We start from the raw sequence: 23788 nt of genomic DNA, 5'->3' as shown, positions 1-23788 counted from the left end.
AATCATATGTTCATATACTAGGCTATTGGCTCTGGGGCCTATATAACCCTAGCCAAAAAGGTTCCTTGGCTTTCGCCACCCAAGAAACTTATTTTCTTGTGCCCATGTCGAGCAGTTCTGCAGAAGTGATCACCGGAGTGAATTTTCTATTTCCCAGCCAGTCATCAAGATTTTTCTTAAAGAGGACCAGTGAGGAGCTTTGCTTGACATGAATGGGTAGTTTGTTCCAGAGTATGGGAAGTCTCTGGGACAGGAATCTATCCCTCCAGCATGTTCTGCTTATTGTGGTGACACGGTTTAGGTCCCTGGAGCATGTGGTTCAGAGAGACTGGGATTTCTTTAAGTGTAGCATGTCCAACAGCTCTGGGTTTGACATAGCTTTGTATGTTAGGCAGAGATCGCCTCTGAGTAGGCGATATTCGACGGAGTAGAGCTGGAGTTTTTTGAGATGGTCTGTGTATGGCATCTGTTTGAGGCCGGTAATCCTCTGAGTGAGGTATTTCTGTGGCCTTTTGAATTGTTGTAGGTGTCTTGTGAGATACTTGCCAAATGGGGCATTGTACTCTATAATGGGTCTGATGAGGGATGAGTAGTGAGGAGCAATGACCTCTTTTTTTCTAGAGGAGAACCCTTTTGTGATGAGGTGTGCCACATAGAAGGATTTCCTGACTACTGTGGCGATGTGGTTATCAAAGGAGAGACTACTGTCCACCTGTGTCCCGAGGTCTCTTATTACACTTTCAGTGTTTAGTGAGCTACTGCCTGTGTGGTAGTTCATGGGTACTGAGTTTTTCCCAAATGGGATGACAATGCACCTCTTGGCATTGAGCTTGAGGCTATGACTTTGACACCAAGCATCTGTCTCTGTGAGGACCTTTTGTAGAATGTCTACATTATTAGGTGATTCTATTATGGCTCCCAGTTTGCAGTCATCTGCGAACTTTGTTAGCCAAAGACCCTCTGTGTTGGCTTGCACTTCAGAGAAGTAGATGCCGAACAGGACAGGACCCAGGACAGAGCCCTGTGGTACTCCACTTATCACTGTTTTGAAGTTGGACTTGGAGTCAGCTACTTTTACTGTGTGGGTTCTGTCAGTGAGCCAGTTGGCCACCCATCTTGTGACATAGGGATTTATGCCCAGTTTAGTGAGTTTATCTATAATTCCAGAGTGGAGGATGGTATCGAAAGCCTTGGCGAGGTCAATATATGCTGTGTGCACTATCTTGCCCTTGTCTAGGGCTCAGGTGACTGCTTCAAAGATGTCAATCAGGTTTAGTAGACATGATCTACCTTTAATAAACCCAAACTGAGTGGGGTCCAGGGTTTGGAGGTTACCTATGTCTTTGTTTATAAGCTCCAAGATGATACATTCCATGGCCTTGCAGACCAGGCTCATCAAGCTAATGGGGTGGTAGTTTCCGGGGTCAGTGGTGGCACCCCCTTTGTGGACTGGGATAACCATCACTGTGCACCATTCAGTAGGCACATAGCCTGAGGTGAGGCTATGATTGAACATGGTACTTAGGTGGGGTACCAGTTTGTTCTGTAGTTCATGCAGTATGCAGCCTGGGATGTTGTTTGGTCCCATGGATGCTGTGTTCTTGGCTTTGGAAAGTGCAGTCTTTACCTGTTCATCTGTGATTACAGGGACTTTGCATTCTTCTGGTATTAAGATGGGCCTTTTGAAGGGGGGGGTAAAGTTAACACTGAACCTATCTGTCAGGATGTTGGCAATATCGGTTGGTTCTGTATATTTAGTGCCATTGTGCTGTAGCTCAGAGCAGATTTGAGTGTTGCCACTGAGATTCTTGACATAGCTGTAGAATGCATTGTGGTTGTTTTTGGAATCAGTGGTGATTTTATTTTCATAACTGGCTTTGGAGGATTTTATGAGGGATCTCAGCTTCTTGCTGAGGCTGACCAGAGAGTTCCTCCAATCTTGGGATTTTACTCTTTTTTGCAACAGCTTCTTCCTTATGTTGTAGAGTTTGTTTATGGCAGGGGGCCACCAGATTGGCTTCCTTTTCTTGGAGGATAGCATCTTGGTTCTGTTGAGGATGGCACAATCCATACACTCATGTATGTGCATATACAGTGCATTTGTGTAAGATTCAGCAGTCGTACCTCTATTTTCCATCTGCATGGGTGTCGTGAAGTTTGCCACTTCTGTCTTAAGAAGCATGAAGTTGGCTTTGGAGTAGTTTTTGATGGTGGTTTAATTAATGGGGGTGGGGGTGGGATATGGATGTCTAGAGTGATTAGCTTGTGGTCGGATCTGACCAGAGAGGAGCTAACCTCTGGCATGGAACCCAGTTACCCATAATGGTAAGGACCAGGTCCAGGATATTGCTGCCCCTGGTGGAGGTGGAGAGTCACTATTTTTAAAACAGCAAGGTAGATTGAAAGGGAGTGGTCACTTTTGTATTTTGGTACTATGGGATACAGTAGGATGGCCAATAAATTTAAATAGTTGAAGGGGAGTGATTTCACAAAATGATAGTTTTGTGCTTACTCACACCAGCCAGTAAAAGCAGAGAGGAAATGAGATATATAGTCAAATTAACATAAGGGGCAGGCAACTAGAAAGACAGTGGTGTTTAAGAATACAACAGTAACCGGGTGGAAAAAAAAATCTGTCTGGCTCACAAGAGAGAGCTGTGGTCTCTTTTCAAGTTTTAGTATGCAGTTAAAAGCAGAATACAAGTAAAACACAATGTAAAGTAAACAATTCACAGTATACAAAATAGAAAAATGCAATAAAGTAATACAAAACACAAATAAAAAGCAAACTAACCTTTCGCTCACAGCAAACTGTAGCAGAATCTGGGTGAGCCTTTCCAGTAAAGTAAAATCCGCACAAAACTACTAGTCTCCCTTAGTTTTTTTTTTTGTTTTTACAGTTTGTATTTATTTGTCTTGGTTATATGTTTTCCATAAAGTCAGACAAAATTACATAGTCATTTTGATAAGCTAGGAATTCGTGTGGCTCTTAAAAAGAGTGTAGTGGGCATATTACCAATCATGTGTTATCCCTCAGTACAAATATAATTCTGGGAATATATTATTAGTTATTTTAGACACCACAGTTACTCTTTTACTATTTTATACCTCACAGTATGTTCTAGTGAATATGGTATCCTATTTATAAAAGATAAATGTTTTGAAAGATAATTGTATATGCAAGTCCTCACAAATAGAAACAAACATTTTTTTAGAGTTTATTTGTTCTTTGAAATATCAAATGTGTCTGCCATAATATCCTTGCATGTACAGTGCTGTAGTCAGAATGAAGTTTCAATAGTTAACTAGTTAGTCTCATTATCAATAATATATAATAGCATATTAGATATTAGTAATATAGCCTGATTATTATAAACAGTGTTATATTTATTGTCTTTTATCTGTGTTAATGGGTCTACTATAAAAGATAAAAAAAAACAGTAGACCTACTATTAAAATGCAGAGACCATAATGCCAAAGTTTTATATGACTATACAGATGTTTACAAGATTGAAAGCCTAAAATGCTGAATATTGCTGAGTGGAACAGGAAATGTGCTCTTTTCTGCACTGTAGTGCAGTCTTGGAGTTGGTATATTTAATTTGCAGGGGCTTCACGGGACGCAGCCTCCAATGGGAGGTGCAAAGGGCACAGCCCCCCTGCAAAAATGTAAAAATTGAAAATAAAATAATTGTAATAATTGAACTGAGAAATATCCAATGAATATTCATGTAGATGGTGCAGATATTTTCATGAATATGCAGTGGGATTTTGTATGAGTACGTGGCTATTGGTTGGGGGGCAGGGTTTAGGATAGACTCAGGTACATATTACAGAGATTTAAAGTGATAGTGCACTATTTATACAGGATGAGTTTTTACTTCCATTAGTGAATTAAATGAGAGGTAAGCCTGCATTTTATGGATTCATTTTTCTGAGAGTCAATGATTAAACTGTCAGCATTATGACCATTCAGTGTTGTGGTCTCAACCTTTTAAAAGTCGTCCTACTGGTATTTCGATCTTGTAAAGTAGACCCCGTGTTCATAGGATAATTGGATCATAGGAAGTTACTAGGCTATTGGCCTTGAGGCCCTTACAAGCCTAGGCAAGAATTTAACCCATGCTCCGACAAGTCAGCACTCGATAACGACACTTTCCAGAGTACAGGCCCCTCTCTCATGGTGACCCCATTCCAAGGTGCTCTGCCATTTACAAAGAAAAAAGTCTCCCAGGGGCCCCTGCCAGCTTCTCTGGGATTGTTTGCATCACTGCCTGTGTTAATCTCTTTTTTTTCTCAGAACTGAAAGACATGATTGGATTTATTATAATACTATATAGACTCTTATAAACAGAATAGAACCAAATGACTACAAGATCTGCTATACTTTACAGTTTGTAAGTTTTATAACAAGCAAATGAGTGTTTATAATGTGAGTATTATGTATATACTAACTCAGTTTAATTTTGATAAATAAGTTAGATGTTTCACATATAACTTTAAAAGTAGAAGAGTGATGCTAGAAATTTATTTGTGGGTAGGTGGTAGCATTTGAATAGCATTGCTATTCAAACTTGGAGTTTTAAACTCAATAGTGGAGACAGGAAAGAACAGTGCATGTATAGTAGCTTACAAATTATTATTATTTTTTTTTTGGTGTAGACTTTTCTTGATAGAACATCTAAAGTTAACAATCTCAACTATCTTAAGCTTATATCTATGAGTAAACAATTCACTAGATATAATAATAGTTTTTCAGTACCATATTATTTGGAAATATATGAAGGTATTATGTGTAATACTTATTTATTTTTCCTATTTCGATAGTATGGCCAACTTGAAATGCATAACAGTTAATATCAGTGGTTTAAATAATGGTTGTAAAAGGGGTAGTTTATATAACATTTTAAAATATATTTGTTCCAAGTTACATTTTTACAGGAAACACATTTAAGAAAAGAAGATTTGGACAGATTTAATACTAAACACTATTCTGTATTGAATAGCTCTGATTAGAAACAAAAGATAAGAGGGGTGGCTATTTTATGGAATAATTATTTGCCTGTACCTAAAATCCAAAATACATTTAGTGATGAAAAAGGCATGCTTTGTTCAGTCACTTTAGAAATTCAAAAAAAACTATATACTTTTATTAATGTCTATTAGATACCTGGATTAGGAATACAAACAATTAACAGCTGGGGGAAATAATACACATAGCAAAGGGAAACATTATTTTTGCAGGTGACTTTAATTGTATTTTATTTGACAAGGATACCAACACTAACTGTAAAAGGAAGAAACCTGCCTCAGTCAAGACTTTGATGGAGTTCACTAACCTATGTAATATGAGAGATATAAATGAGTTTTCAGTATCAGATTCACTCTTCTTTACACATTTCTCACACAGGCATGAGACACAATCACAAACAGACTATATGTTTCAAATGAGATCACTAGTAGAATAGATAATGTTAATGTAGTCTCTTGCCCACTGTCAGATCACAATGCGATAACATTTGATGTTATATTGAATTCTAGTAATAACATCCCAATTAAAAGGATTCCTGTATATATAACCAATATGAAAGACTTTAAGGAGTTCTTTAATAAAGAAATTCAAACTTTTATTGAAATTAATTATACAGGTAACACCTCAGAGATTTTTGTATGGGACATTTTAAAAGAATATCTTTTTGGCAAAATTACAAGTTGGTATGCATGGTAAAAGAAACAATGGGGCAATGAACTGATAGATTTACATGTGAAAATTGGTAAGTTAAAATTAGCTAGTCAAAAAGGAAATAATAACAGAAAAAATAAATAACTTAAACAGTAAATATTTAGAAATTTTACAACATAAAAATATGATAAATTTAGAAAATATTAAAATAACTAATTATTCCATAATCCTAAATCCATGCATAAATTGGCTACTAGAACAAAAATGATTGTTAAATCTAAACACATCAAATAGTAAAAAGAAGGTTAGTAGTAAAAAGAAGGTTACTGAAATAGAAGATATTCTGAATGTTTTCAGGTCTCATTTTAATAAGATTAATCAACACAAACCAACAGTAGATGCATAAGATCTAATTAAAACATTTATAAAAATATATACTGAAAATACACTGTCAGAGGATCAAATAAAAATAACCAACAAGCCTATATCAATGTCTGAACTCAAAGTTCAAATTAATAAAGTAAAACCCAATAAGACACTTGGAAACAATGGTATAATACCTGAACTATGCACACTCATGACTAAGGATGCCTAGAGTATTTTACTACAGGTATTGACAGTAGTTAAAGGACTTACAAAAGTACCCCCATCTTGGAAATACACCATAATATCTCCAATTTTAAAACCTGACAAGGACTCAACACAATGTTCTTCATATAGACCAATTTCATTATTTAATGTAGAGTATAAAATATTCATGGAAATCCTGAGGAAAGAATATGATGTTGATAAACAATGATCAGACTGAGTTTATAATGAACAGGAACATTTATGATAATATCAACAGAATACAATAATTGGCTATACTAATAATTCAAAAAAGAACTAACTTTGGCTAGTCCGGATATCAGTAGTAGATTTGATTCAGTTAATTGGGAGTATTTACAATTAGTACCAGAAGAATGTAAATTTTCAAACTATTTCTTACAATTAATCAAACTTCTCTATGAAAACTCCCTAATCAATCACGATTACTAAAAATACTAAACAGGATTTTCCCTTGTCCCAATTGCTTTTTGCGCTAGTTATAAAACCTTTTGCAAATTATGTAAAATAAAGTAAAACATCAAAGGCATACTAATATATAATGATTTAATCCCCAAAATACAAGTATTTTCAGATGACATCCTATTAACTTTGACTGATTGCAGTTCCTCTCTTACTGCAGTATTCCAAGCAATAGGAATATTCCAGAAGAAATTGGGACTCAGTTTTAATGAGAAAAAGACTAAAATACTAACTGTTAATTATAAGATTAATAAATACATTATGAAAGATGGTAAAATCATTTACTTAGGGATAATCTTGTCTGATAATATTAAAGATATAACAACCCTTAACTATAATAATAACTTAAATTCCATAAAACAAACTTTTTTTTCACTATGGAAGAGACACTCTCCTTAATTAAAATGGTTATCCCTCCTAAAATTTGATATATAATTCAATCTTTATCCCTCCCATTCCCAAAAAACAATATAAAAAAGTATAATTATTTCTTTCTGAGATTTTTATGGTTTCCTAATAAGCCTAGATTTGCTTTAAACAATCACATTAGAGATTGGACATCGGGTGGTATTGGTCTTCCAGATTTAGAATTATGATCCTTATCTTCAATTGTTAAGACAATAATTATTTGGTTAAATAATTAAAATGCCAAATGGAAAGATATTCATGGAGGTATTTGGTATAAATCCAATAATTTAACAAAACTATATCATGCTATACTAATAAGTTTCATTGGTTAGTAAAAAAAAACTATTTTCTAGAAAATAAAAACAAACCATTTAACTCTTATTATATTAATATGATAATAACCTCCATTAAAAATTTAATTTTCAAGAACCCTGAATATAAAGCATTGATTCTCTTTGCATTTCCAACTGCCTACACTCAAAATAGTATTAATACATTTAAGTTAACAAAAATTACTACATTTAAAGACAAAAACCCGTTATACTGGTATAAATTAGTAGATGATGGGGAGTTACAAAATGTTGACCATAGGGTTCCTATTGAATTGTCGGGGTCTATATTAGAACATCGAAGTTTCAAAACTTCGAATGTTCTAATATCGACCCCTATTCAGTGAAAGCTGAAAATATTGAAGCAACAGAAAACCAAATTTTTTCCTAGGGAAAGAATTTGGTTGTCTGTTTCTGTTGCTTCAGTATTTTCAGCTCTGTGGTGGAACGTTATGGGTTGGGTTTAGGTAAGTGTGCGATTGAGTGCGGGTTAGGTTAGTTAGGGTTAGGGTGTGGGTTAGGTATGTGTGCGATTGTGTGGATGTGAGGGTTAGGGTGGGTTAGGTGAGTTAGGATAAGGACGCGGGTTAGGTATGTGTGCGATTGTGTGGAAGTGAGGGTTAGGGCAGGTTAGGTGAGTTAGGGTTAGGGTGCGATTGTGTGGACGTGAGGGTTATGGTGGGGTAGGTGAGTTAGGGGTAAGACGTGGGTGAGGTGAGTGTGTGATAGTGATAGACCTTGGGTTAGGGTTTTGATTAAAGTAAGTGGATAGTTAGTGGTGTGTGTTTAGTTTATTGTAGGGTTAGGTGTAAGATTTTAGGTGTATGTGTGTGGATTGCTGTTTGTTTGGTGTACTTGTGTTGTGTGTATGTGTTTTGGAACAGCAAATTTTTCCCTAGGAAAAAATTTGCTGTTCTGTATGTTCGATGTTTTCAGCTTTCGCTGAATAGGGGTCGATATTAGAACATTTGAAGTTTTGAAACTTCGATGTTCTAATATAGACCCAAATTGTTGACAGCTTAGGTTGTTGAATGCTTAAACACTGACACCTAAGCATTGAAAGCTTAAAATAGTGAACGGTCACATCATCAAATTCTTTCCTCGGGAAAGAATTTGCATGGACATGATCAGTGAGTTGCCCTTACCCCAATGTAGAGCGATCACGGAGTTGGTTTATTTAGTTAGGGGGTGTGAGGGGCATAGCTCCCCACATCTGGAGTGTGGGGGGGGGGGCGAAGCCCCCTACTATGTTTGGGTGTGTTTGTTTATTTTGTTTATGGATGACCACCAAAATTCTTTCCTGAGGAAAGAATTTGATGATGTGGCCATTCGCTATTGTCAGCTTTTGATGCTTAAGTGTCAATGTTTTAGGATTCGATGACCTAAGCTGTCAATGTTATGATACAGACACTTGACCATATCATTAATATTTTGAGTTAAGCAAAAACTTGTGGTTAGAAATTCAAATGTGTAGACAATTGGATGAACATAACATTAATCTAATACTATCAATAGTTAGAAATTCTTTCTCCACATTCATTGATTTACTTATTATTCTAATGCACCAGAGTATAATTGGAAAGGGACTTCTAGCTAAACTATATAAGGTACTTAAGAAATCAACAGTATGTCACAGACAAAGTTACTGGGATTATTTTAGATTTGTTAATAACTCCCCAAATGAAGATGACAAAAAATAATGCTCTGATCTTCAAAACAAACTATTTCATCACAAAGGTGGAAGATATTCTATTGAAAGTTCTTACATAGAACCTTTATTACACCACATAAAGATGAACTGATGTTTAATAAAGATATAGGATGCTGGAGAAATAAACTAAATGTTAAAGTCGGCTGGCAGAGTATGTTTTATGATTGTATAAAACTTAAAATATATACATATGGGATAATATGAATTCTCTATTACAGTTTGTTTTTAATGATAAATTTATTCTGACCAAATCTCTTATTTTATTTCATACACATATTCCCATTTGTGTCACAAAAATAAAATACCCTCTTTTACAGAGTATCTTAACATTAGCAAGAAAAGTCATCACCAGGAAATGGAAGAATCAGACTACTCCTACCACGAAGGAATTTGTACGCTTAGCAACTGATGTTTGTCATCTTGAACTCATCACAATCAAGACAAGAGCATCTAGAATCACTTCTTCATATAATATATAATAATTAACAACCAACCATTCTTATCATATTTCTTTTTCTACTTAAAAAGCTTTGTTTTACAGTAGATACTGTTGTAAATCGTTATTTTAGTTGTTTTTTATTGTTCTTTTAAATATGTATATTTGTTTTATAATATTTCTATTATCATACATTAATGTTTTGTTAAATTTTCGATAAAAACAACTGAGTAAAAAACAGAGTCTCACACACACACACACACACACACACACACACACACACACACACACACACACACACACACACACACACAAACTGTAAACAATGAGTGGCGAAGCTAAGTTAAAGTAGATTTTTCCTCACAAGAAGAAATTGCAAATAAAACATTCCTCATACTTTCACAATTTGTCAGAACAAACTTTAACATTTGAGACTGACAATTCGAAATTCTGAAAATCAAAGTTGCAGACATATACAATTGTTTCCAATATCTATCAATAATTTTCCCATCCTTATCAGAAGGAGTAGGTTTGGAATTAACTAATTGCTTACCAGCAGTGGGATCTACTAAAGCTATAGCTGCTGGGTCAAGTTTGGGAATACTGCATAAAGATTTAAAAGCATGAGGACCTTTATATATCCTATCTGCCTTTTTAGGGGCAGCTGGCAGAGTATCAGGAAAACTGCAGGCAGCAAAATACACATCCTCTAAAGCAGACAGAGCAGAAGGAATGAGTGTAGGTTTTGGAAATTTCCTCTATAATAACTCATAATATTTTCTGACAGACTGAGAAACCTCAGTGCTCTCACAATGAAAAACTGACACAAACTAGCAATAGTCTCAGAGAAAGAGAAAGCCTCCACTGGGAGAATCAGAAACTGGGCATTCCTCTGAGTCTGAATCAGAAAGCTGAGGGGAAAACCCTGTATCCACCCTTGCAGCTTGTTGTTCAGATTCAGAATCTTTAATATCTTAAGAAAAAGAGGAATCCCTCTTTCTTTTACCAGAAAGTACTTTACAGGAAGGTGTAATCTCTTAAACCCTAATCCAAGTCTAGTAAACTCTTCCTATCTAAAGAAAATTGAGGAGGAGTAGCTACATCTTGGTTTCTGTTTCTCTTTGAAATGAAAAATAGGGTCAACCATTGCCATTGCAGCAGCTTCACCAGGGAAGGGCAGAGCATTCCAACACAGCAGGAAAACTTTCCCTCTTTCTTCTCCCCAAGGACCAGCAGGAGTTGCTCTCCCTTGCCCATTCAGGGGACCCCAGCAGCCACAGAGGATGTGGCTAACCCATGTTCATAGTGGCTGTAGGTGCTACTGCAGAGACATCAGGGTTAAAATATGAGTGGCCTGAAGTACAACAAATGGCCAAAGCAGAGTTACCTACCTGTAGCTCAGGCAAATTGATAGTCTTCTGTGGTGGCAAAGGCTGTTTGCTTAAATTTTTGTGGCTGTAAGAAAGACCAAACATGAGACCAGTAGTCTGTTCCATGGTCAAACTGAAAATGGTGCCTCTTTCATGCAGAAGACAAGCAGCAACTGCAATAACCAATACCATGCCATAAAAGTTGCTTTCTTAACAGAAAAACACAGTAAAACACATTTTAAAACACTATGCAAGCCTCACAAAAGTAAACTAATTACAATTACTCTGGAGGAAAAATGTTTCCAGTTACTTTACACCACTTCTAAACTGACAGAAAAACATGTGTACTTTGTTTAGAAGTACATTACAGTGTCGAGGCAGTCCATTAAAATACAACACTCCTAGATTTAAAATAACTTCCCTGAATAGAGAAGTAATAAAACATCAACAAAATTAAGAAAAAGGACTATTTTTTTCCCCAAAGAGAACTTATCTCTTCCCAGCCAAAGTGCAAGCCAAATGTCAGTCCTTGAAAGCCGAATGTAATCTTTGACGATAGTAAAGCTATGAAGGGCTTTGCACCTAAACTTGTCTTTTAGTCAGCTCAGCTCAAGCTGTATGAAAGGATACATGGATGAACCTTTGGAAGCTTGCCAGCTGTTATTTCCTTGGTAGGTATAACCCATATAGCTAAGGGAGTACCATATGATGAACATCAACATTTAACTGATTTGGAATGTGCCTTTGAAAACAAACATTCCAATACAGAATGCTAAGGAGAATGCATATTCCATGGTGGAGGGTTGGCTGGTTTAGAATTTTGTTCAAATAGGGCCTGTTTAACAAGCTAGTTACTCAACGGTCAGGAAAACGTTAGGCGGTATCTTGTTAATACGAGGCCTTATTACAGTGACAAATACCTTAAGCAGCTGCTCTATGGTAAAATGCTTCTTAAACTCTCTTCAGTTTCTAGGCCCTTCAGTGGTCCAGAATCTAAAGAAATCACTGATTTATTTTGATTTTTTTGAGTATTATACTTTATTTTAAACTGCAGTGGTAAATCTTGTAAAGTAATTGTTTGAATGTATTATCTGCATTGCTGTCAGCAGTACAGTTAACATATTGTAATTTCATTGTAATGTTTTTACTTTGACTCTGTCTCTTTGACTCCATCCCTCCTTCATTCTTTAACATCTTTTATGCCATTGTTTTGTGTTATAGGTTCATAGGTTCATCGGTGTGTACTAGGCTAATGGCCCTGGAGCCTTTACAAGTCTAGCCCATAGGATCACCCTAGCATTGTGCCACCCGACCTTAGTTCCCAGTGCATCTGTCTAGTACAGCCACTGGAGTGATCCCCAGGATGAATTTTCTATTTCCCATCCACTCATCAAGATTTCTCTTGAAGAGGGCCAGTGAGGTGCTCTGCTTGACATGTATAGGAAGTCTATTCCATAGCATGGGCAGTCTCTGGGTTATGAACCTGTCCTTCCAGCATGTTCTGTAGATTGTGGTAATGAGTTTGAGGTCTCTGGACCGTGTGGTGCGGAGGGCTTGGGATTACTTTAGATGTAGCTTTTCTAACAGAGCTGGGTCAGACATGGCCTATAATGGCAGTCATTAAAAGGCATTCTTTATTATGATCACATCTTTCTATTGATGAAGTTAAAAATGTGTGATCTCAACAAGGAAAATTAACACCACAGAATGATCCAAACACATTCTGAGTACTTACATTATTAATTTCCATATAAGTTTTTCTAAAAACCTTGAAATTTTTTCAGAAGTCAGAACAGACAGAATCAGACCTTCAACAAAATTAATCAGTTACAAAAAACACAGAACATATCCCAGAATAATCTAGTTCAAATTATTATTCTTTTTAGAGTTAACCCAATCCATATTTCCCATTAACTTTGTTAAATTATATTTTATCACTTTCTCCCTTCTAAAGCCCCTTTCCCCATCCCTACCCCCTGTGCAGAACATGGGCTACATTTACAATTCTCCAGGAAGCTGTAACTTTATTTGCAAGATATTCTATAGACTTTGGAAAGAAGCATGCATAGATCATGAAAAAAAAATCATTGCCAGGTGAATAACTAAAATATTTATAAAAATTAATTTGTGCTAATTTTAGGCTATAAAATATGATATCTGATTAGGTCACTTAGTAAAATCCAGAGAAACAAAGCTGATTAAGCAAGAGTCAGTAGCTGAAAGTTTTAGGAACGTACCCCAAGGTTTACGACCACAGAATTTGTTAATGAAGGATCACAGGAGGTGTAGCCCACTACATGGAGGTGTAGGAAACTTTGACCCCATGTAAAGGCAATTTGGGTGAGTGTCAGTTTGATCAGTTGGATTTGTTCAATATTGTTCAAGTAAACTTAACTTGACTAGATAAACTGACTCTATGTAATAAATGTAAATGTGTACAAATGTGATACACAGTATAACACACGTGTACTGTGTGTGTGTGTGTGTGTGTGTGTGTGTGTGTGTGTGTGTGTGTGTGTGTGTGTGTGTGTGTGTGTGTGTATTTTATATGAAATATATATCTTACCTGTTTATTTTCCCCATTCCACAGTGTGCGTGTGTGTGTGTGTATTTTATATGAAATATATATCCTACCTGTTTATTTTCCCCATTCCACAGTGTGCGTGTGTGTGTATTTTATATGAAATATATATCTTACCTGTTTATTTTCCCCATTCCACAGTGTGCGTGTGTGTGTATTTTATATGAAATATATATCTTACCTGTTTATTTTCCCCATTCCACAGTGTGCATGTGTGTGTGTGTGTGTGTGTGTGTGTGTGTGTATTTTATATGACATATATATCTTACCTGTTTATTTTCCCCATTCCACAGAATAATACTCTCGTTCATCTTAATTTCTTGTCCCTGAGGAGCACGAGAGTTAGCAGTTCCAACTGACACATACATGCTCGATCCATTAGGATGTAATTGCCAGTTTAATATGTCATAAATGGCTGGAGGGTCACCGTGCATGTCAAAGAATACTTCTTCACCTGCTTTGTTTTTAAAATGCACATTCTGTAGGTGGTACAGGAGCTAAAGGCAATGAAAATGATATTGTTGTGGGTGTTTGTTTTAGTACATATAGCAAGATGCAAGTGTTCCAGAACTGTCCAAAGGTAAAGCTACTAGAAATTACAAAGAAATGACTATTTTCAATTGGAACTCCTTGGGTTGCAGGTTTAGGGGTTTAGGTGAACTGGCATGCAGTGGGAAACATATATGTAACCATCACCCATGATCCCTCTCCCATAAAGAAGGAGTAGCATGGGAATATTTGTATACCACACATTACTGGATATAATGATATGCTTAAAACCGTAACACATGTTTCTTCATAGAGTAATGCAAGCAAAGCTAATAAACTGCTCAAGAAATGTATGATACTACTTCATAGTAATCGAGGTAGCTGATGCATGGGAATAATGAATTTAAACAAATTTCTGTATTCGTTAAATAACTGTCTTACAGCACTTAGTTTTCTTTTTTGATTCCTGAGTGGGAGAGGCATTTCTGCATGGAGTCTGGTGATGTTATAAATTGTAAGAGAAAAAGAGAGACTGTGTGTGTGTGTGTGTGTGTGTGTGTGTGTGTGTGTGTGTGTGTGTGTGTGTGTGTGTGTGTGTGTGTGTGTGTGTCTGTGTGTGTGTGCATCCTACAACAGAACAGTATCCTGTCCAAGACCGATTCTCGGACTTGCTTCCATTTCTTGTTGAGACAAGTTCAGATTCCCCAACAACCATACACAGGATATAATGAGACTGAATTAATTAATTAATTAAGTAAGTAAGTAATTAAATGCTATAAATAAAAAGCAGATCTTGCTCCCTATTATGTTAGCAGAGTAGTTATCATAAACCATTTCCTTAACAGCAAACTAACCATATCATGAGTTTTCTCCCCATACTCCTGGCTACATTAAATTACCTCTGCCAATGACACACTACTCTTCAGTTGAAGAGGTCTCTGGGAGGTGAATATACAACTGTTAGGTGGCACAATTTCTCCACTTTGTGCCTATTGCCATTACCCTATGGCCTCTACCATCACTACATTGCTTCCTTTGCCCCTCCTTCCTGACACAAAATGCCTAGTTAGGCAGTGACTAAGACCACCATCATCTTACTTCCATAGCCAGCTATTAACACCAGATAAATAAGGAAGTTTCTAGATTTCAGTGCTCACTTATATATGCTTAATAGGTAGCTGGCCATTGAATGAGAGGAGGACTCTTACATTTTTCACTTGCAGTCTCCCCCAACTGACCCACAGGGAAACTTCCAAGTGAGAAGGAAGCTAAGCCATCATATCACTTTGAGTGGCTTATGGTCATATGTAGGTACACACATGAAAATATCCACATGAGAGAAGGCTATGCTACTTGGTGACTTCCACTCTATCATACTAACATACATGGGGCATTCCAAATGATCTACTAAGTCTTAACTGAATCAAATCACTGCCAGTAATTTTAAAGTGAACCAGAAACTGCATTATGATTTATAACAATATACTGAGGGCAGTGCAGTGTTATGTGCAACACTTTAACATCTGTTATACAAGAGCAGACAAGAATTTACAGACAATTTCAAAATTAGGTTATAATCAGAATATGCAAACTCAAATAGAGAAATCTACTGGTCAATCCATAGTCTAACAGTCACAGTCATTTATTGACTAACAAAGTCATTAAAGAGTGCTATGTATCCAATCAGCCATTTCTATCTAGTAATTAGCCCATTATAAAATATCCTTGCTGGTTTGTCCCTTAACGTGCAACTAATTCTAGTTGTCTACTGATGTACTATGTTCTTCATCTGCAATATGTTGTAAGTAATTGCTATGTAAATTGTTAATCGCCATGTAATCCAATGTAACTACTGTCTGTTTATTTTAACTGTGGAGCTTTTCTCCCCGGGCCTCCACTGAAAATGGACCTACGTCCAGTCGGACACTCCTAGTCAACAAATATAAATAAATAAGTAAACTAATATACATTGACAATATGCCCATAAGAGTTGACCCAGTTGTTCAGGATTTGGGATGTGGACAATGAGCTAACTTTTGACCAACATATGTCCATTGTCATAAGAAAGTCCAACATTGCACAACTTATAAACAAAGGGACTGTGTTCAGATCTAGGAATGTTGTTGTTCCCCCTTCACTCAGCCCTCATTATGAAAATAATTCTGTATCTGTCTACACACATGCAAACAATTGGAATGCTGACAGAAATACCTTACTAAAAGGATACAAGGTTTAAATATATCTTACATGGACCAACTCAAAGCCCTGGCTCTATTCACGATATCCTACAGGTTTTCATGTCTTTTTTTGAAAGAAGGTTTTTATTTAATTTGAATTTTATGAAAAAATATGTTGACTTTTATTTCCGTTTCATTGATGATTTAATATTTGTATGTGAAGGGGGTAAGGAAGAAGTAGATAACTTTATATTGAACATGCATAGAAACCCCTTCGGTCTAGCATTTGATGGACTTCAGAAGGGGAATAGGGTGGTATATTTAGACCTTATTCTGGAGGGTATGGAGAATGGAAGTATTTCGTCTAATATTCATAGGAAATTTTTTGACGGTAACCAATATTTACATGCCACGAGCTGTCATTCCCCTCATATACTCGAAGCTTTACCCTATGGTGAATTAGTACGTGTCTCTAGGTTGTGTAGTGAGAAGAGTGAATTGATAAAAGAGATGGAACGGACAAATTATATGTTTTCACAAAGGGGTTATGATCCGGTTATTTTGAAATAAGCTCAAACTAGAATATGGAATGAGATAGGTATAGGCAGAAATGGAAATGAATGTAAGAAAAGGAATAAATATCAAATGAGAGGATATAATGAACAAAACAAGGAAAAAGGAGATGCAATTTACTATGTGTCTGTTTATAATATTAAAAGTGAGGAAGTGAAAACTTTAATAGAATATTATTGGAAATATCTATTGGAAGATAGGGTTTTGGCAAATATTTTAACTGATAAACCACTCTTCTCCTATAAAAGGGGAAGAAACCTGAAGGATATGGTAGTACATGGAAAGTTTTGTATGCCAAAAATGGATATACCAACAACAATTTTAAATCGAGGCACGGTATGCTGGAATAGGTGTAGCGTTTGTGCAAATATTGTGAGTACTTTTAGTAGTATAAATGGGGTTAAGTTTGAACCTAGAGACATCTACACATGTAGAAGTAAAGGAGTGATACATGCACTAAAATGTCCATGTGGACTTTATTACATAGGGGAAACAGAGGGAATTTTGCATCAAATTCATGGAACACATTAGGGATGTTAAAAATGTAAGGGAAGATAAAATAATTGCTTCACATTTTAAAATGTTTCATAATAGTGATATAACTTTGTTACAAAGTACTGTTTTAGAAACTGTGAAATGCTTAGGTAATGATGAAAATGTATTAAAACAAATGTTATTATATAAAGAAAGTATTTTTATTTTAAAGTATAAAACTTTAACACCTACTGGTTTAAATAATGAGTTAAACTGGAAATGTTTGCTTTAAGAGGGGAACTCATTGTACAATTAGTGGGTGTGTGTCATTAATTGAATGTGCTATATAAGAGTATGCACTTTGTATTTTTTATTGTTTGATATTCCTTGAAGGTGGAAACACCGAAGTGCTAGAAAATAAAAGAAATTTTGTTTTACTTAGTTGCCTGTTTTGTTAACCACAGTCAGTGGTTAATTGGGTCAGAGTTGTATTGAATTTTGGAAGGAGAAGAAGAGTGTTTGTGTTTTAATATGCCCATAAGAGTTGACCCAGTTGTTCAGGATTTGGGATGTGGACAGTGAGCTAACTTTTGACCAACATATGTCCATTGTCATAAGAAAGTCCAACATTGCACAACTTATAAACAAAGGGACTGTGTTCAGATCTAGGAATGTTATTGTTCCCCCTTCACTCAGCCCTCATTATGAAAATAATTCTGTATCTGTCTACACACATGCAAACAATTGGAATGCTGACAGAAATACCTTACTAAAAGGATACAAGGTCTAAATATATCTTACATGGACCAACTCAAAGCCCTGGCTCTATTCGCGATATCCTACAGGTTGCATAGAGGTAACCTGTGTCTGACATGCAAGCCATTCTCCAACCCATTACTGATGGATTTACTACACAGCAGCAAGTCAAATGGCATCAGAAATACTCAGTCTATGGCTCTAAACTGTTCTGCAACTTCAACAGAGAGGACTGGAGGAACAGGTTTATATCATAGAGAATACTGTTGCTCTGAAACAGATTCCCCTAACTGTATCCAATAAAACTCACCCCTGTCCATATTGAAGCTCAACTTGGCTCTATGAATGGGAAATATTTTCCCCCAGGACTCCTTCTTGTACTACTAATGGACAGAGACAGTTCCAAAACGCTTTATCTCCACACATGGGTCCCTTCAAATTATCTATGGTATGATCTCAGTTATTCTGAGTAGGGATAATATATAATTCTAGACCACGTGATGGGTAAGGCCAGTCTAAAACCAATTGGGATAGAGTAATTCAAGCACAAAAGGGAAACTGGATAGGCTTAAAATGGACTGCAAGGGCAGCTAGCGTACTACTTACTTATGAACCTATTAACCTATAATGGAGAGTTATATCTGTGTCCTAGGAAATATAATGAACATACTGAAATTCATAAATACAGAAGTAAACTGCAGTAACATAGTTTGCATACATTTTGGTTATGAAAGATGTGCACACATCTACGTAGCATGATGAAAGTTTTCCAATCTAAAAACAGAATTAACAAAAAAAAAGCATGCCACTGAGATCACAGCATTTATTTCTGTAAAAAAAATGAAATATAGCCATGTCACTGTTATATCACTAAGTTATATGTTATTTTAAGATTATGACTTCAGATTCCAAGAAAACTAGGGTAGGCAAAATGATATAGCAAAAGCTTCACTGTACCAACATGCACAAACATGAATACAAATTGTTCAATGAAAAATTTATAAGAAAGGAAAGGACTAGTCGGACTGGCTATTATAAATGCACATTGATAACCCATTGCCATTATGAGAAGTGATTGAATAAATAGCCTTATATGAATACTTAATTAACTCATATTGTGTTCTATTTAGCAAGACGGCGGCTTAAATTGAAATGCCTTACCTCATTTTAGGAATTTATGGGGAAAAATGTTAACTGCAAAGATTAGCCATCAGACATTCCCCATTAAGCACAAAGCAAGTATAAAATGCCATCAGGGAACCTGTCAAGATTCTGCCCATAAAAGTGTTAGCCCTCCACATCTGATGTATCCAATCTCAGATAAATTCCATTCCTTAAAGGAAAGAGTGACCAGTGTTCTAAAACAAATTCCACTAAACTGGACACACTATCAAAACACTTTAACTCACCAAGAACATGAAACCTATAATGTTTGTTGCATAATAAGGAAATGTTTATATACTCAAAAATGCACACCCATAATAGCTGTCTATTTAATATAGTTTTAAATAGATTCTTTCATCCAGGCTATAACTTTGCAGGCATTTCGTCTATTGCAGTACATCTTCTCAAACCACTGAAACTACTTATATAAATGTTGCACTTTTTTCTTTTATGTGATGTTTTAAATTTAATGTTTTCACTGACCCACAATATTTTCACACTCATCTGTTTAATGCTGCTTTGGTGTATATATTTCAGACCGCTAGTCACTTTTTGATAGGAGAGAGTTCACCTGAAACCATTACCTCTTAGGAAGAAAAGGAATAACATCACTAAAATGGGAAATCATTTATAATGTTCATAGGTTATCTTCCAGAAGACAGGAAATGCTGAAATTCAGATTGTTACTATTGTTCACATTTACCCCTGAATTGTGTTGGTATGACATGATTCTGGTGATTATATTTAGATGGGAAAGGATGACCCAGGACAAGCACATAGATCCATATATGCTGAGGCCCTTAAACGTAAGCTTCCCAAACCTTAAGGGCTTCAAGATAAAAAAAATCATGATAAGTATCCTCATCAACCTCAAAAGCACATTACGTCAGCAATACCCACCAAGACACATTCAGCCTTGCCTCACAGTGTCTCAGCATCTAAGCTCATAAAGCAGGCCACCTCATAATCCAATATCTTGTTCATAGAAGACTCCATTGTGAGAAACACAAATGTCCCACTTACCAGGTTGAGCAAATATAGGGTTATAGTCAGTTGCCTATCAGGGTCTGGGATCCGTCACATCACACATGCACTCAGATCATTGAACCACAAGTACCAGGGTGACTCAGGCACATTCCACGAGGATGTAAATAATCTGAGACATACCTATCTGGACTATACAAAGAGAGATATGATGGAGCTCCTGGACTAATTGTCCAAGGCTTGTATTAGCCTAGCATTTGAGCAGCATTCTGATTTCTCCATGGTTGATGCCATGACATAAATGAAAGATAATTGACTTTAATAACTGGCTTAGTTTTTGGTGTCATTCGAAGGGGATACAATATTTCCCAGTCTGTGAGGATATGGTTGACAGACCATGCTGCTTTGTTTAAGGATGGTCTGCACCTGTCCACCCCAGGCGTCCACATATTGGCTAACACTTTTTTCGCCCCCATAATGTCTTTTTTAGGTATTGCCAACCTGATAAACCATCCAACCTAGGTAAACCATCCCCTGATAATCTAAAGGTGATACTGATCAATGAAAGGTGATACTGATCAATGAAAGGTGATACAGATCAATGACAGGAATCAACAACAAACTCCACACCTTGCAAGCTCTCCTCACCCTGGAGAATACCGATATCTGTGTAGTTACTGATAAGTGATTTAAAGCAGCAGAAAGCACCCTGGAAGTGCAAGGCTATAATGCTTTCCACACATTTAGACCTAATGCTGTACAAAAAGGGACAAACGTTAGACATGTCTGAATTTACATAAAATAAAAACTATCACATCTCAAGGTTGGTCAAGCAGTATGATGCCCTTGAGCTTCTCCATGTGCCACTTACCATAAACCAAGGCCATATTATATGCCTGTGATTTACAGGACCTCAGCTATGACCTAAGAAACCCACAGTACTTACCAAAGTGAATTTGGAGTCAGTATTTATTCTATTCAGCACCATAATCATGGCTGACTTCAACTATGCTTCTATAAACTGAGAAATATATACAACCCCAAATTTGAAGGTTCATAGGTTCATAGGTAGGTACTAGGCTATCGGCCCTGGGGCCTATACAAGCCCAGCCAAAATGGTACCCTGGCTTTTGCCACCCAAGAAAATTATTTTCCTGTGCCACTGTCGAGCAGAGCCACAGAGGTGATCCCCGGGGTGAATTTCCCATTCAATCATCAAGATTTTTCTTGAAGAGTGCTAATGAGAAGCTTTGTTTGATATAGATAGGTAGTTTATTCCAGAGTATGGGAAGTCTCTGGGACAGGAATCTATCCCTCCGGCATGTTCTGTTTATTGTGGTGACAAGGTTTAGGTCCCTAGAGCATGTAGCTTGGAGGGATTGGGATTTCTTTAAGTGGAGCATGTCCAACAGCTCTGGGTTTGACATAGCTTTGTATGTTAGGAAGAGATCACCTCTGAGTAGGCGATATGCGACAGAGTAAAGCTGGAGTTTTTTGAGACAGTCTGCATAGGGCATCTGATTGAGGCCGGTAATCCTCTTTGTGAGGTATTTCTGCAGCCTTTCCAGTTGTTGCAGATGTCTTGTGAGGTACATACCAAAAGGGGCGTTGTACTGTATAATGGGTCTAATGAGTGATGAGCAGAGGGGAACAATGACCTCTTTTTTTCTGGATGAGAAACCTTTTGTGATGAGGTGTGCCATGTAGAAGGATTTCCTGACTACTGTGGCAATGTGATTATCAAAGGAGAGACTACTGTCCACCTGTGTCCCAAGATCTCTTATCACACTTTTGGTGTTAAGTATACTACCACCTATGTTGTAGTTCGTGGGCACAGAGTTTTTACCAAAGGTGATAACAATGCACTTTTTGGCATTGAGCTTAAGGCCATGGCTTTGACACCAGGCATCTGTCTCAGTGAGGCCTTTTTGTAGGATGTCCACATCGTTAGGAGTTTTGATTATGGCTCCTAGTTTGCAGTCATCTGCAAACTTCGTTAGCCAAAGACCTTCTGTGTTAGCCTGTACTTCAGAGAAGTAGATACCAAACAGGAGAGGACCCAAGACTGAACCCTGTGGTACTCCACTTGTCACTGGTCTGAAGTCAGATTTGGAGTCTGCTACTTTCACAGTGTGGGTTCTGGGTAAGGGTAATGCTGCTAAACGCCAGAAGTCTTAACCTCAAGATGCATGCACTCGAAGCTCTCCTCAGTATGGAGAACATCGATATCTTTGCAGTGACAGAAACCTGGTTCAAGGCTCCAGAGAGCACCCCAGCACTATCAGGTTATACCTCATATCATGCTTTTCGGCCCCAAAACCCGGACCGAACCACAAAAGGAGAGGGAGTTTCCATATTTATCAAGGATATCCACACCTCCAGGTTAGTGGCAGTGCACGAAGTATCAGAGACCATCCATGTGCAACTGACAGTGGGCAAGACTGCTTTTCAGTTTATAGCATCCTACAGACCACCCTCTCAAAGTCAGGAATCCCACTCGGCTTTCCTGAAAACATTGGAGAACACTAAGATCTCTCCGAACACCATTATTTTGGGTGACTTCAACTACCCAAACATAGACTGGGAGCATTACTCAAGCCCCAGCACCTTAGCCCAAAGGTTCCTGGAATTTATAAACTCAAATGCTATGGAACAACTAGTCACCACTCCCACAAGAGGGGAAAACATACTAGACCTGATCATTACCAACATGGGGACTCTATGCTCCATACCAAAAGTATATCCCTCATTGGTAAGATCAGACCATAAATTAATTTCACTGGATATCCACATCTCAACCCCACCCCCAGCCCAGAAAACCACAGTGAAAAACTTCTCAAAAGCAAACTTCACACTTCTCAAAACCGAAGTGGAATCCTTCAAGGCCCCAGGGCCAGTAGAAACTACGGCCCAAACTGCAGAATCCTATATAAACGCATTCTACAGACATCTCCAGGAATGCATGGATCATGCTATCCCAAACAAAATCAAGACCCAATCATCCAAAGGCAGGCGTCCAGTCTGGTGGACCCCAGCCATAAAGAAACAGTACAACAGAAGGAGGAAGCTACTACATGATAGAACAAAATCCCTAAGAGGGAAGGCATCTCTGATCAGTACTAGCAAAAAATTACGATCCCTCATAAAATCCTCCAAGGCCAGCTTCGAGAGAAAAATTGCACAGGACACTAAAGACAATCATAAGGCTTTTTTCAGTTATGTTAGGATCCTGGGATGCAACTCCCAGACTTGTTCTGGGTTGATTCTAAACGACAAAAAATACACTGAACCCACAGACATCGCCAATATCCCGGCAGACAGGTTCAGTGCAAACTTCTCCACCCCCCCCCCAAAGAGCAAGTATCTATCCCGGCAGAGTGCAGCCTCCCAAACATCTCTGATGCTCAGGTGAAGGCCGCCCTCTCCAAAGCAAAAAACACTGCTTCCATGGGACCCGGGTTGCATCCTACATGAACTCCAAGAAGAACTAATCCCTCAAGTAAAACTGCTGTACAATCTCAGCCTCACTACAGGATATGTGCCCAAAGAATGGCATACAGCAACAGTGGTCCCACTCCACAAAGG

The 23788-nt window shown here is 37.2% G+C and overlaps 1 protein-coding gene across 1 annotated transcript in view; it reads right to left on the bottom strand.

Annotated features, from left to right (window-relative positions):
* Positions 1–23788, bottom strand: part of LOC122803938 (extracellular calcium-sensing receptor-like) — a 196289-nt gene that overhangs the window by 151625 nt on the left and 20876 nt on the right. Inside the window, exon 3 of the mRNA XM_044073615.1 lies at positions 13856–14083. Within this exon, the coding sequence (XP_043929550.1) occupies positions 13856–14083 (228 nt within the window). The remainder of the gene's footprint in view (positions 1–13855; positions 14084–23788) is intronic.

This window comes from Protopterus annectens, chromosome 6.part0 (assembly GCF_019279795.1).
Source record: "Protopterus annectens isolate FY-2018-M chromosome 6.part0, PAN1.0, whole genome shotgun sequence".
In the NCBI taxonomy this organism is placed as follows: Eukaryota; Metazoa; Chordata; order Ceratodontiformes; family Protopteridae; genus Protopterus; species Protopterus annectens.
The sequence above is the reverse complement of the archived record's forward strand: the minus strand, read 5'-3'. Positions and strand labels throughout refer to the sequence as shown.